Source organism: Dasypus novemcinctus, chromosome 15 (assembly GCF_030445035.2).
Source record: "Dasypus novemcinctus isolate mDasNov1 chromosome 15, mDasNov1.1.hap2, whole genome shotgun sequence".
NCBI lineage: Eukaryota > Metazoa > Chordata > Mammalia > Cingulata > Dasypodidae > Dasypus > Dasypus novemcinctus.
Genome location: NC_080687.1, coordinates 9,873,873 through 9,887,930, shown reverse-complemented (window position 1 = coordinate 9,887,930; position 14,058 = coordinate 9,873,873). Strand labels below are relative to the sequence as shown.

The following is a 14,058-nucleotide window of genomic DNA, read 5'->3' as shown; positions in this document are numbered from 1 at the left end:
GCCCCCAGCTAGCATTCATCAGCCACCTTGTTCTGGGGGCGGAGACTCATATTTCTGCATGCCTTCTGAGCAGAGGGGTTGACAGCCCCCACACGCTGAACAGCAGCATGGCTTCAATCCAAAATACCCCCCACCCTTCCAAAATGCCCCACTTTAGAACCACCGGATCTGATGTTTAATTTTTCTTGGGACTGGGCCTTCCTTGTATCTCTGTCGTGTAAGATGGTGCTGAGAGTGTAACTGATGTCTGCTGGCCTTAGTTTCATCTGTGCCTGCTCTTCTTTAACTTATGGTGTAGTTGAGTAAAAAGACTTAATGATATCATGAAAGGCCTGAGGATTTTTCAAGGAACCTGACAAGTAGATTCTAGAATTTATATGCAAAAGGAAAGGGTCAAGGAGAGCCAAGACCATTTTGAAGTAAAAGAGCAGGACTGGGGTCCTTTGTCTTATACTGACCAGTCTACCAGTACTGACCTTACCTGTAGTGATAAATATGGTACAGTATTGGCATAGTGATAGCAAATAGATGAATGAACTCAGAAATGGAGCCTCATGGGGCAGAGAGTGAATACTTGTTCTTCAAGCCCCTTCCCTCATCTCTGAAGCATAAGCAGAACTACGTTTCCCAGGTACCCCTTTTTGGTATTGGCCTGAAGTGGTTGGGATCTATACCACTTCTAGGCCTGGACCATAAAATCCTCCCAGGAACAATTCTCCATTTTCTCTCCTTCTACCAGCCAAATGTTAAGGTTTCTTGAGAACCCTCGAGTGGGACAAAGCACAAGATGGGAAAAGCCTGGATCCCTGAGTTCCTGCCTGGAGGGGAGCTGCCCAGGACAGCAGACCACCTGGGATCACATGTTTTAGATGATCCACTATCAAGAAACAAACTTTTGTAATGTGATGTTGCTGAAACTTTGACATTGTTTGGTTGCCTAAATGGAGACGTGATAGAGGACAGCCCGTGGAGCAGCTCTTGTGGAGAAGATGGATTGTCCAATATCAAGATCTGGGACAGTCGGCCAGGAATAGAGAGAACAAAACCACCATCAACAAGTCAGTCCCTACCCCCTGCCCCATTCCAGGTGACTCCTTAGCCTACATGTGAAAGACAAAACTTTAAAACATTTAGAAGACAAACAGGAGAACATCTGTGTGACATCAGGGTAGGGAATGAAGTCTAAGCCACGGAAGCACATGAGGCAGGACAAGACTGAGAAAAGTCAATGCTTCAGAATGAAAAGCTCCCGAATAAAGCTCCACAAGTGTGAGCCAAGCCACTGACGAGGAGGCTCGTCCCAAGGGGCCTACAATTTCAGGCCCACCAACTTAACCATTAGTGTTGATCTTTTCCTTTCTTCTCACTTAGAGCAGCCCATCCGATATTAATCCTTGAACACTTTCCAAGTTCCTGTGAAAAAACTAATGAAATGATGCGCCATTGAACTTGAGGTGAAATTTAATAACTAACACACGAGAGCGTGCAGTGTACTAGACACTGTTCTAAGTGTCACTCTTGTTTTAACTCTTGAACCACCTTTTTAAAAATTCCCTTGTATTCTCACTCTTCTCACAGCAATTCTATGAGGTAGATCACCGTTTTCCTCACTTACAAATGAAGAAACTGAGGCACGAGGGATGGTAGTTAGAGCAGGGGGCATTTCCACCCTGGCCATCTTGCTCCCGGGTCTGCCTTGTGGTTTTTATTTTCTCTCTGTGGCCAAGTGGACAAATCGCCTGGACCATTGAGGCCAGAGCAGACTCCGGTTGATGGGGATGGGGCGATTCCATTAGATGCATGAGCCATTTTCTCTGGTTGCTTTCTCCAGAACTTTTTTCTGGCTGGCATAAGCATGGATTGTTTATTTCCAGTTATTTTCTTCCTCTTCCCCAGCAGTGGTTTTATGTCACTAGCATTGTTGTGAAGTACTCAGAGCATTTATACGATGTAGCAGCCATTTCCAAATTCAGCATTCTTTCACTTACTGAATAATGCTGCTTTAATTACTAGGCAACGTAAGCTGTTTCTCAGAGTGGAACTGTTTACTGCCCGCTATATCCCACAATAATAGATAAGAATAGAGTTTTATTTTGTTTCAATTTTTGATAATTCAAGACATCTCTCATAGGATAGTTCAAAGCTTCCCTTGCCCCTTCATCCTTCAAACAGACAAATTACTTCCCAGTCTGGAAAGCAGCCAAATCTCTACCTTGACACATCCACTGAATAATAAATTTCATGTAAGAGAATGAAGCTGGGCACAATAAAATTTGATAAAAAGGCAGTTCAAACTCTACAAATGAAACTGAATATTTCCTTTCTTAAGAAACTTTAATAAATTGTTAAATAAAAGACGTGTGAGAAAAGTCTGGTTCCATTGGCATGACTAAATTGCTAGGACGGAGCCTGGAGCTTCAGGTCCACCAAGTAGAGTAAAACTGCCTGAGTATGAACCAAACCAATGGAAAACAAAGCTGAAAGATGGAAAGAAGCAAAAGTCCAATGATACTGTTTAAGTTGCTGGATCTAGCTGTACCTGAAACAGTGTAATTTTTTGGTTAAGTTGGTTGGCATTACGTTTCTTTCATTTGTCACCAAAAGAATCCCAACTAATACAATTGTATGCCCCTGATGGACACATACCCCAGTTTGGAGGCATAGAGTTAGTGAAAAAGATTTTGGAGCTTTAGCCTGAGAGTCAGAAGACTGAATTTGGGTTCTAGCTTTCCCACAAACTTGCTGTATGATTAGGAGTTGTACAAAATTATTTCCAAGCATTTTTTCTAATTCTAAGATACTCTGCTTAAAGATCTTGAAGAAATTGAAGGCAAATATCCCATAAACTGTGGGTAAGATTTCTGGGCTGTACCTCTGGAGAAGGGAAAAAAAAAAGACTGTGGAAAGTTTTGTACTCAACTTTAACTGCACATTTTAGTGAATAGATTGTTCTGGCAGCATGTGAGCTGTAGGCTGGACATCGGTAATGCCTGGTGAAATATTTCTAGCGGCTGAGCCTTCTTCTGAAATGTCATACAAATCTCCAGAGATTTCTGATTTCTAAGATCGGACTGGTGAGCCCACTTTTTAATTGAAAAGCTGAGACTCCCTTATTTGCAAATTTGCAGTGTCCCTTTTCGTAACTGGGTTGAGATCAAATACAGACATGCTTTTTAACCTGACATTGAAGACACACGGCAGGTCCTTCTGGTGGCGTTTTTGTGTATCTGTTCTTTCCATTGGCCAACTGAATTCTCTTAACCCTGTTTAGAACTATTTAAAACCCCAACACCTTGAAAGAAAGAGAGGGCATCCCTTCTGTTTTAAGAAATAGCACACTCTTTATTTTTCCTTCTTAAATAAGCTTTTCTTTACAAACAAAACAAATCTCAGCCATCTTAGACTTTCAGATCTTCAGAGGGAGAAGAGCAAAAATCTCTTACTCTAAATAATTGAATAAAACCCCTGGATTTTGTGAACACTAAAGCCATTTTAATAACATCATTCGTATGCAGATCCTATCAAGGGAGAATGTTGTGACTTAGCCTTTTAAAATGATGAAAACAAAAACCTGTACTCTTTCACTAGAATGCCGTGTACTTCTTCCAGCTGTCATTGCGTATGTTTTCTGGCGAGGGGTCTGTTCTTCCAGAGATTAACCAGTAACAGTAACTCGGTTCCTTCAGGCCCTCCCTGTAATAGATGGGGCCACACTGCTGGACTCAGAGGTGTATTTAGGAGATGTATGTCTTAACAGGGACTAGATTGTTGTGTCATTGTCTTTAAGAGACCCTAAGGGAATAAACACTTTGGAAAGGTGCAGAAGGAAAGTTTAGGGTACAGCAACTTCATACATTTGAACCGGACACGAACTCACATCCTAGTATGTCTGAGTGGTGACTTGTGACCACGCTGCCCTGTCTACGAAGAGCCCGTGTTTCTACACTGAGTCGTAAACTAGAATTATTAATAAATGGCTCTGAGATAAACGAAGCTCCAATTCAGAAGCCTCCCAGGTCGGTGAGGCCTCAGCCTCCCCAGTGTCTGCTTTGCTGAGTTGCGGACAGCTCCCCCCCCCATTCATCCTGCCCGCCCCATAGATCCCAAGCCCCATATTCCGTGTGTAGAATTACCTGGGGGTCAGGGAGCGCTGGGCTCGTATTTAGCGGTACGTGGATAAGGTCTCCTCTCACCTCTCCAGGCATCTCGCACCGTTATCAACAAAGGGCTGCCATGCCCTGTGAGCGAGCAAATGCCTGCCCATAAGCACACACACCTACACATATGCCCCGTGCTTTGTGCGTGTGTAAATCCTGCCGGAGCGAGGCCCCTCCTAGCTTTCATGGCACGCCCTTCAGTGAGGGCATTGGAGAGACAGACATGGGAGCATGACACAGGCTGCTCCTCCACATCCAGGCCCCTCACTAGCAGCCTCACTGGATTTGGTTCAGGTTCTTGGCTACACTGCAGAAATGAATTTCAGGAGCACATTGGGTGAGTTAGGCCAGTAATTTATTCAGGTAGGGAGGGAAGAGAAATGGGAGAAAATAACAGACCATGGGTCGCAGGTAGAGAGGAAGGGCTGAAGAGTGACAAAGTGGGCTGATTTACAGACTACCACTCCCCGTTATAGATGATAAGTGCCCAGGTTTTACTTGTGTGGCGACCGTGGCAGGGGAAAAACGGCGAGAAGGCAGGAACAGGCACCAGGACAGGGAGAAGTCAAGAGAGCAAGAGGTCTTCGTGCCTGCTGTAAACCAGTAGTTGTTCTGCCCCTTTGCTAATGGCAGGGGAGGAGCTCCAGCTGTCTGCTGTTTGGGTTGATCACCCCCCCATCAATCGCCCAGGAAGACCCAATGATCAAGCCCTTGGAGAATATCCGGGGCTTCTCCTGGCTTCTGGAGGAAGTCTTGTTCTCAGTGGCAGAATCTTGGGGGGGTGGGGGGAGGTGTCTTCCAGCAGCCGTCTTGGGGTTTTTGGATGTGCACGTGGACTCTTGGCCAGGTTCCAGCTTCGTCTATTGATTTCCTATCTAGCCTGCTTCAGCAGGTTGAGACATAGAGGAGATAGCCTGCATGCCATGGTGATCCGCTGGTAAGGCCGATGGTGGGGACGCCCGTGCGTTTTTATGCAGTTGTAATTAACACCCTGTCTGTCCCCCACAGGCGCAGCCTTCGGAAATGGAGACCAGCCCGCTCTGAAGGCGCCTCCGCCTCCCAAGGACACCAGCAAGGGGGCCGGCCGGGCGGCCGCCTCCGCTCCCTCCAGTGTGGCAGCGCCTCGCAAGAGTTTCCTGCCCGCGCCAAAGCCAATCTCCGCGCCCGCTGGTAAGACTTCCTGCCCTGGACAAGCTCCCCCGCGGAGCGGCTGTCAGCACCACGTAGAAAGTCTTCTGAAAGTCCCTGTGCCTGTCCGTAACGTAGATGGGATATGGACTATTGTAAATGGCATTTAAAACATTAATAACAATAGCGTTGCTGCGTGTCTTTAAAGCCTCACCGTCTCTCACCCCTCCCTCCACTGGGGGCAGTTTTCAATGGCCGAGAACAAAACTCAGGCTCTTTTTAGCCAATTGCCCCCTGGCTGTGGGCAGCGGGTGCTTGGGGGGTGATCGGAGGCCCCGCGGGAGCCAGCCGTGGGCTGAGCCTGGAGGACGGAGGGTCGCGGGCTGCAGGGGCTGCCAAGCCCGCTGGCTCAGGCTCACCCTCCCGGCTGCGGTGCCAGGCTCAGCCGCTGCTGCGGAAAGGTTGGCGGCACCTGCTGGGCCCAGGCCAGCATCGCAGAGGCCCCGGGCCCCGAACCCCGACCCCCGGGACCTAGTGACCGGCCACGGGGCCTCAGCTCACGCCAAGGTGCCTGTTGGCAGACACCACGGAAGCGAGGCGGCGGTCCCACTGTCTCCTCCCGCGGCCCAGACAAGTGCAGCTGTAGGTTGTCGTTAGGATTCCAGATTTCCAAATGACGCAGCTTAGGGGCAGAAGGGTGAGCCTTTCTCTAAAATCAGATCATCCCACGTGTGTGTGTGACGTTGCCCTCCCCGCCCCTGCTGAAGACATTTGTGGCGTTTTCTCTGGAGCCCAAACGTCAGTTGTACTTGCTTGTTCCTGCTTGTGACGAGCCATCACTTCCTTGGGTGACGACCTAAGTAAGCATGTGTTTAAGGCAGTGCTTATGGGCCTTCAGGAGATCCCTGGCCTTGCTCCTCTCAGCAGACGTTTTTGTGACTCTGACAATCGCTTCCTTTCATGCTCCAGACCAAAGCTTGGCACAGATACTCGTCCCTGGCCACCTCAGGGACCAGCTTCCTGGGGGGGAGCGGGAGTGGGGACCTGGGAATGGAAAGTTCTGGAGAAAGGAGGACGAGTGAGACACGATTCCTGGCCCCAAAGAGTTCACAGGCTGAGAAGCACAAAGAATCATTCAAACGTTGTTAATGCTATCACAGTTCACGGTAAATATTAAGGTCAGGCATGGTTGCTGGTTCCTCAGTCAGACAACTGAACAGGCCGCACTTCTTTAACTAATGGACCAGAGGCAAAAGGAGGGCAGGTTTAGGGGCGAGAGTACACACTTGGTTTTGGATGAGACAGGTCTGGGGATAACAGTGCCCGGTAGGAGCTGGGAGTCAGCAGCCTGGAGCTCAAAGAGAAGTTGGGGTTGGAGATTGAGATTTGCAAGTCCTTAGCATCCAGCCACTGCTCTGGGTATATGTGAGTTTCATGGGAGGAAGAAGGAAAGGCTGCGAGTAGCTCTCTTGGTAACACCAGCGTGGAAGGAGCTGAGTCCCATAGAAGCCGGAAGGAGAGAGAGATGGCCCATGACAAGGGGCAGCCATCTCCAGGAAGCCGCTTATCCCAGAGGATGCGTAGCCTGGCCGACATCTTGATTTTGGACTTCTGGCCTTCAAATCCACAAGTCCACAGATGCCTCTTGTTTAAGGAGAGCTGCAGAGGAGAGCCCTGTAGAGAGAGAAGAGCTTTCAGAGCCTAGAGTCACGAATGCAGCTGAGGAGGGGGAGGCCAGTGGATGGATCGTCCTGGATGAGATGGCAGGTGAGGTCGCCTGGCGGGAGCAAAAAGGAAGGCAGGGCTAGGGGTGAGCAGAGCTTGGACCTTACATTTTGAAGCATCAAGAAAATAAGGAGGGGCAGCGGACTTGGCCCGGTGGTTAGGGCGTCCGTCTACCACATGGGAGGTCCGCGGTTCAAACCCCAGGCCTCCTTGACCCGTGTGGAGCTGGCCATGCGCAGTGCTGATGCGTGCAAGGAGTGCCGTGCCATGCAGGGATGTCCCCCGCATAGGGGAGCCCCACGCGCAAGGAGTGTGCCCTTGAAGGAGAGCTGCCCAGCATGAAAGAAAGTGCAGCCTGCCCAGGAATGGCGCCGCCCACACGGAGAGCTGACACAACAAGATGACACAACAAAAAGAAACACAGATTCCTGTGCCACTGACAACAACAGAGGCGGACAAAGACGATGACGCAGCAAATAGACACAGAGAACAGACAACCGGGGTAGGGGGGAAGGGGAGAGAAATAAATATATCTTTTAAAAAAAAAAAGAAAAGAAGGAGGGAGGAAAGATAAGACAGGTGGAGTAGATAGGGGCGCAGGCTCCCCTCAGGGTTGGGGTGCTGTTGGAAAGGGAGTCAGGGCCCTGAAGTGCTGTGGGGGCAGGGGAGGGACACAGGGACTGGCTTCAGAAAGGAGCTGCCCCTCCTTCTCTTGGACTGAGGCCAGAAGCCAGGAGGCGACTTCACTCTGGAGATGGAATCTGAGGGAGTTTTGAGAAAAGGGGACACTCACTTTTTGACTATATAATATCCACCAGTTGTTTACTGATGATGTCTGAAGAGCAGTTCACGCCACCAAATGTCTAATCCGTCACTGAGAAGGAGCATATACACATCTAGTCTGTGTTTCCCAGCTGCTAAAACAAATAGCATGCACTGGGTTGCTTAGACAGTGGGAATGTATCGGCTGGCACTCTTCAGACTGGAAGTCAGAGTCGATGCACTGTCAAGGTGATGCTTTCTGCCGTGGTCTTATGGGGCTGGCTGCTGCGGTGCTTGGTTTTCCCAGCCGGTGGCAATGCCCGTGGCAGTGCACGTGCAGCATCTTCCGGATTCTGTTGACTCCGGCTTCTGGCTGCCCCGGAGGCTTCTCTGCCTGTGACTTCCCTCTAGGCCTCCAGTAGCAGGATTGGGAGCCATCCTGGTTCAGTGGACCACGATTTAGCTAAAAGTAACACCCTCAAAAGGTCCTGTTCATAAGGGGGTCACACCCACAGGGATGGATTAAGATTAACAGTATGGTTTTCTGGGGTCCATCACTTAATCCACCACAACTGGCCTTAGGGGTTTAGCTGCTGCTTTTTTAAGAGGACACGACCACAGGGATGGATTAAGATTAACAGTATGGTTTTCTGGGGTCCATCACTTAATCCACCACAACTGGCCTTAGGGGTTTAGCTGCTGCTTTTTTAAGAGGACACGATCAGAGACTGAAAAGAAACCGAATTGGCTGGTGGTTTTGCATCAATTCTTCCAGACTGACTTTGCATATGCTAAAGGAAAGGTAGGCAGTGCCCAGTTATTGTACCAGTCTTTGATGAAAAAAAATTAAGAGTCTTGATGTTTCTGTACAGCAAATTGAAATGCCCCTTTTTCCTACCTTATAATTATAGAAGATTTTGGTACAGGGGCCCTGGGGCTTGTGTAGGCTCCAAGACAGACAGTAATTGAAGCATGATATAAACTTTTGAGGTTTTATAGATTCAAACTAAATAGCCTTTAGGTTTATAGATTCAGACTAAATAGCCCAGCTCAAGTATGCTGTACAGGAAGAAGGTGGCAGAAGCCCTGCGCTTGCCCTGAGAAGCAGAGCCGCGATCCGAGCTCCCTCTCTAGCCTTCTGACTGTGAGCATCAGCATGTAGGGAATATTTCATATTTCTAAGTCAGTTAAAAAAAAGTTGGGGGTTGGGGGAGGATAATATAAATACTCCATGGGATTGTTTTGAGAACTAATTTAAATGAGAGGACAGAGAATGTTGCAGGTGGTTAATAAATGCTGTTTGAATCTGAAGCCGAGAAGGTCAGTTTGAGAAGAAAATTTAGAGAAACGGGGTCTCTTCCACTCTCTTCCAGACAGGATGGGGGCATCAGTGAAACGGCATTTTTACTCCCCCCTCACCCTGCATATCGACTCTGACCATAAATACTATTCCTAATTTTCCCTAAACTAATTTCCTTCCTCAAAAACATCTATCCAGCGCTGCGGAAGAAAACCGATATGCAGTCAAGAGCCTACCTGTGTCCCACATCCTTTATGTAAAAGAGACCCATAAATTTCGAAAGCCAGGAGAGAAGCACTTGGAAACACTGGCGTGTGCCTCTCTCTAAATAATTATTTTGCTGCCTTTGTCCACAATTCCTTAGTACTTACTTACTGACTAAAGGTGGTTCTGTTTTCTACATCGTCTTCCCTGATAGCAGGTGCCATCCTCGTGAGCCCCTGTGCTGGGAACAGCCCTTACCCACAGGACCAGCCCCTTCTTCTTGCCTGAGATGCCCAGTGCCGTCCCCTGCCCCCACAGACCCCATTCCCTCCTCCTCTCCTTCTTCCCGTAACTCCTTTTCTTCCCTTAGGTCTCAACCTGAGTGTGGCTTCTCCAGGGACACCTTCCCTGACCACACCCAGCATGGACCCACTCCCTGTTGCGTGCCCCCTCTCCTCCACAGCTCTTATGTCATGGTGGGATGGTTTCCCGTCTGTCTGCTCCGTACTCCATGTGCTCATCTGCTGTGTTCAGCCCCCAGATCCTTCGCCCCAGCTATAGTTCTGGTACTGCAGGTTCTCTTAGATGCCTGTTGAGTGAATGAGGTTATCACTTCCGAACAGTTTGAGGGTGTGATCTGCCACAGCTCGTGCTCAAGATGACCCATGAATTGCTGCAAGTGGTTAAGTCATGAAGCCGTGAGAAGAGTCTGTTCTTTGAGATAAGGAGTCTTGCTCTTCCCACACCTGGCAGTCCAGACTCCAGCAGACCTGAAAGAATTCAGCTGGCCGGCACCTCCTGTGACCGCCACCAGCTCAGCTTTTCAGGCAGCTGTGACCAGTTACAGAGGCCTGGCTGGGGAAAAACTGCTTCTGGGCCACAGTTCTTCCCATTTTCCTCTCTCCACTAGCCTGAGCTCTGCCAACCTTGCCCTCCTCACTTGCAGGCTCCTCGTCTAGGGTCTGCAGCGAAGGCAGCTTCAGCCACTGGAGAGCTGGGTCTACCCCGGTGGACAGAGGCTCCGAGGCGTAGCAAAGTCTTGTTAGCCTCAAGGCACTGTGTTTGATTTTCAAAATATGTAAAACTTTTTATACATTTTCCCATCATTGGCTCGAAGGAGGAGGCTGTGATCTAGTTTCTACAACAAAATCAGCGCTCATCTTGCTTTGTTCTGTCACCCTCATTACAAAGAGGGTAGACACGCAGATTACAGCTAAGTCCCAAATCATTGGATTTCTTGGGACTCTGGGATGTTTGGGTTATTTTAATGGCTTGGGTAACACAAACCCTTGTTTTAACCCTGCTGTTGGAAACATTTCCAAAGTGCTATACTTGACACTTTGCTCCCTCTTCTTGGTGAGCCCAAGCTGATGGGCTGAGCTCTTGCAGCTCTGGGCCCCATATTCAATTACCATCCACTGTGCCAACAGCAGAGCATTCCCTGCGAGCACTCGAGCTGCTCTCTTCCACCTAGATTTTGTGTGTGAATGACTTTTTTCTGGTTCCTTCCTTCAACAAACATCTAAGGATCTGCTTTAAGCCACATGTGACTTGGATAATTAGAACAATCCTTACCCTCCCAGACTCACAATAAGATAAACAGATTTGTAAACTAATTAGAGTAGGAGCAGGAGACCTATAATCTCATCGACTGGATTCCAGTTAATTCTCGCAGACCAAGAATTCATGGTAGGAGGGGTTAAGGAACTAACAACCTGAAAAACTGTAAATGTATTAAGCCTTTAAATCACTTATTATTTAATCCCTTTCTAATTTCACAAAAAAAATCTAAGGCGGTATGCAGTAAAGGGCACAGACTAACACAGACACAAAGATAAAAGATAAAAATCCAAGTGATTCAGAGAAAATTGAGGCAAAAGTAGGCTTGAGGTTGTTGGGTACAGGGGCAAAAGAAGGAAACAGTCAGGCGGAAAGCCTGTTACTTCACCGCAGGAGAGAAACCTACTTTCTAGCACTAAATTTTAGAGTATTGCAGTAGAATTTTAGAATTCAGATTTTAATTCTGTGAATTTTAAAAAATTATATTGAACAACATGATGGACAATAACTTGGTATATTTTAAAAGCATATCTATTCTGTTAATAAAAAAATATTAGATAATAGTTTAAAATTTTGGAGTAGGGAAGGCTTTTCTAAGCCTGACTGAAAACCTGGAAACATTTACAAAATGACAGATTTAACTAAATAAAAATTAAAAATTTTTTGCAATGAAAGACATCATAGTGTTAAGATTGACAAATTGGTGGCAAATGTATTTTTTTTTACCCATTTTTCATATTAAGATGTGTTTTTCTTATTGATTTTCAGGAGTTCTTTTCTTATTGGATGAGCAAAACTTAAAAAGATTGGTTGCATCCAGTGAGGGTAAGAATATGGCAAACACCTCTAACAACTTTAGTGGGAATGGTGACAGGTACAATTTTTAGAGGGAAACTTGACAATATCTGTGTAATGATCATGATCCAGTATTCCTACTTCCAGTAGCTTCTCCTCCAGAAATACTCGCCACACAGCAATGGCACATGTACAGGATTTGTAGCAGTGATTGTAATGCTGAAAAATAGGAAACAATCTAAATAGCCATCAATGGAAGGGTGTTTAAATAAGTTACAATGCCTCCATTCAATGGACTCACGCTATTATTAAAAATAATGAGCTAGATCTATATGAATGATATGGAAAGTTGTCAATGACATAATGTTAAATGGAGAAAAATTCAGAATATGATCCCATTTTTGTAAACCCTAAAATAAAAATAAATTTTATGTATATTCACAGAAAAAAGGTGGGAAAATATCATTTAAATTGTTTATAGCCATTATCGCTGTGGAGGAGGAGTTTCATTTTAAATTTCAAGGAAATTTTTAACAATTTTTTAAAATCTTAAAGGAAAAGTTTCATTTAAAAGTTCTATGTTCTTCCTATACTGTTAGAATTTTTCTAAATATGTATTTACTATTGCAATAAATATATTTTTAAAATTCAATGAAAATAGGATAATTCTGAGAAAAAACTGGAAAATACAGAAGAATAAAACAAAAATCTCTCATAATGTCACAGCCCATTAATAGCCACTAATAACATAAATTGGCAAGTTCCTTCTGGTATTTTTTCATTTTCTTTTTCAAACTTAATTCATGCTTTATATATCCTGTCTTTTTACTTAATATTTTTACTTAATATTTTATCCAAAGCATTTTCCAAGTCATGATAGATACGTGAAAACGTTATTTTTAATAATAGCTTCATATTGATCTAGAATAATTTGTTGACCTGTCTCCCATTCAACATTTAGATTGTTTGCAGTATTTTGCTACCATGAAACAATGAACTGCAATACCTTATTTGCATAAACACATTTCTCAGGGGTCCCCAAGACCACGATCAGGCTCAGCGATGAGCTAAGAAGGACTCAGGATTCAGAAGTTGTTAATGCTGACACGGTTTATTACAGGGAAAGGATAGAGTAAAATTAACAAGGCGAAAAGGCTCATGGGGTGAAGTCCAGGGGAAACCAGAGTCCCCAGTATGATATGGGACAATGCGTGGAAGTGTTACCAACGAGGACCTCTAGCCTGAGCCCGGTTGCCCAGGGGGTTTTTATTGGGGAACAGTGCAGTGCAGCTCAAGACCCCTGGTGTGCAAAACACTCTAATCAACCAGAACATTCCAAGTGCTCGTTCCCAAGAGCCAACCAAGGGCTGAGTTCTTGAAAACAGGCCCCTCTGGGAATGTGCAGAGTCCTGTCCACCCAGACTTCCTGAGTTAACCCTTTCCCACACACATATGCGTTAGAATAGATTTGTAATGAAAATACTGAGCCACATTCAAATGTGGCTTTACAAATGACAGAGAAATATTTTTACTCTATTTCTTATATCCATAAAGTAATAAAATCAATGGTTTGATATTAAATCATAGTTGTTTGAAGAGATTTCTTATGGGAGCTAAAGTAATATAGTCTATAATTTGCCTCTTATGAAATCTAACTTCTGTAAGCAAGAGTTTAGAGAACTCATAGAAGTAAATGGTTGGTGTGTGCCGTAGGCTGTCCCTCTGAAATGACAGTTGTCTCCGTTCAATTTATGATGACAAACTAGTCGGTATTAATTTGTCTTGAGTGCAATAGTCCACGGTGATGATCGAAAGGATGTGTAAGTATCTTAGATACCCATCCTGCCTACAGATAGTGAAATCATTTTGATAAAGTCTTTCCTTGTTCTTTTTTTAAAATTATACCCTTACTGAGCATTCTCTATTTACTAAACAGTATACATAGAGATTTATATATTTTACGTCCTTTAATCCTGGAGGAAACTGGGACTTAGCAAAATTTTAAAACTCCCCAGTTCATAGAGTTTCCAAGTAGCAGAGCAGGTCTGTCTGACTTTAAAACCTATTTACCCAACCTCTGTACTGGGTCATTTTCATATTCTTGTCCTAATGGAGGCCAATCGATTACATTTTATTGAAATTACTACCACTGAAAACTACGTCTTAAGAGATGGAGTTACTCTCTCTAGGGCAATGCTGGTTGCCCCGCATACAGTTTCTCAGATGCGCTGTGATCACTCTGTAGTCTGCTCACGGCTTTCACCCCCAGGCTGAGAGCCCCTGCCCTGCACTAAACCTGTCTGGAGGTGTAAAGGATGAGCCAGTCCTGTGACATTGCCTTCCTTAAGTTGATACTGATCCTTGCCTCCATTTACATCAGTGGAATGACAGCAGAAAGTGTGGGGGTTGAGCGCTGGTGATAAAACA

General features: G+C 45.7%; 1 protein-coding gene across 2 annotated transcripts in view; it reads left to right on the top strand.

Annotated features, from left to right (window-relative positions):
- Positions 1-14,058, top strand: part of MTUS2 (microtubule associated scaffold protein 2) — a 560,413-nt gene that overhangs the window by 366,489 nt on the left and 179,866 nt on the right. For both annotated transcript variants that reach the window (XM_058277015.1, XM_058277014.1), the window contains exon 7: positions 5,166-5,327. In XM_058277015.1, coding sequence (XP_058132998.1) covers positions 5,166-5,327 — 162 coding nt within the window. The remainder of the gene's footprint in view (positions 1-5,165; positions 5,328-14,058) is intronic.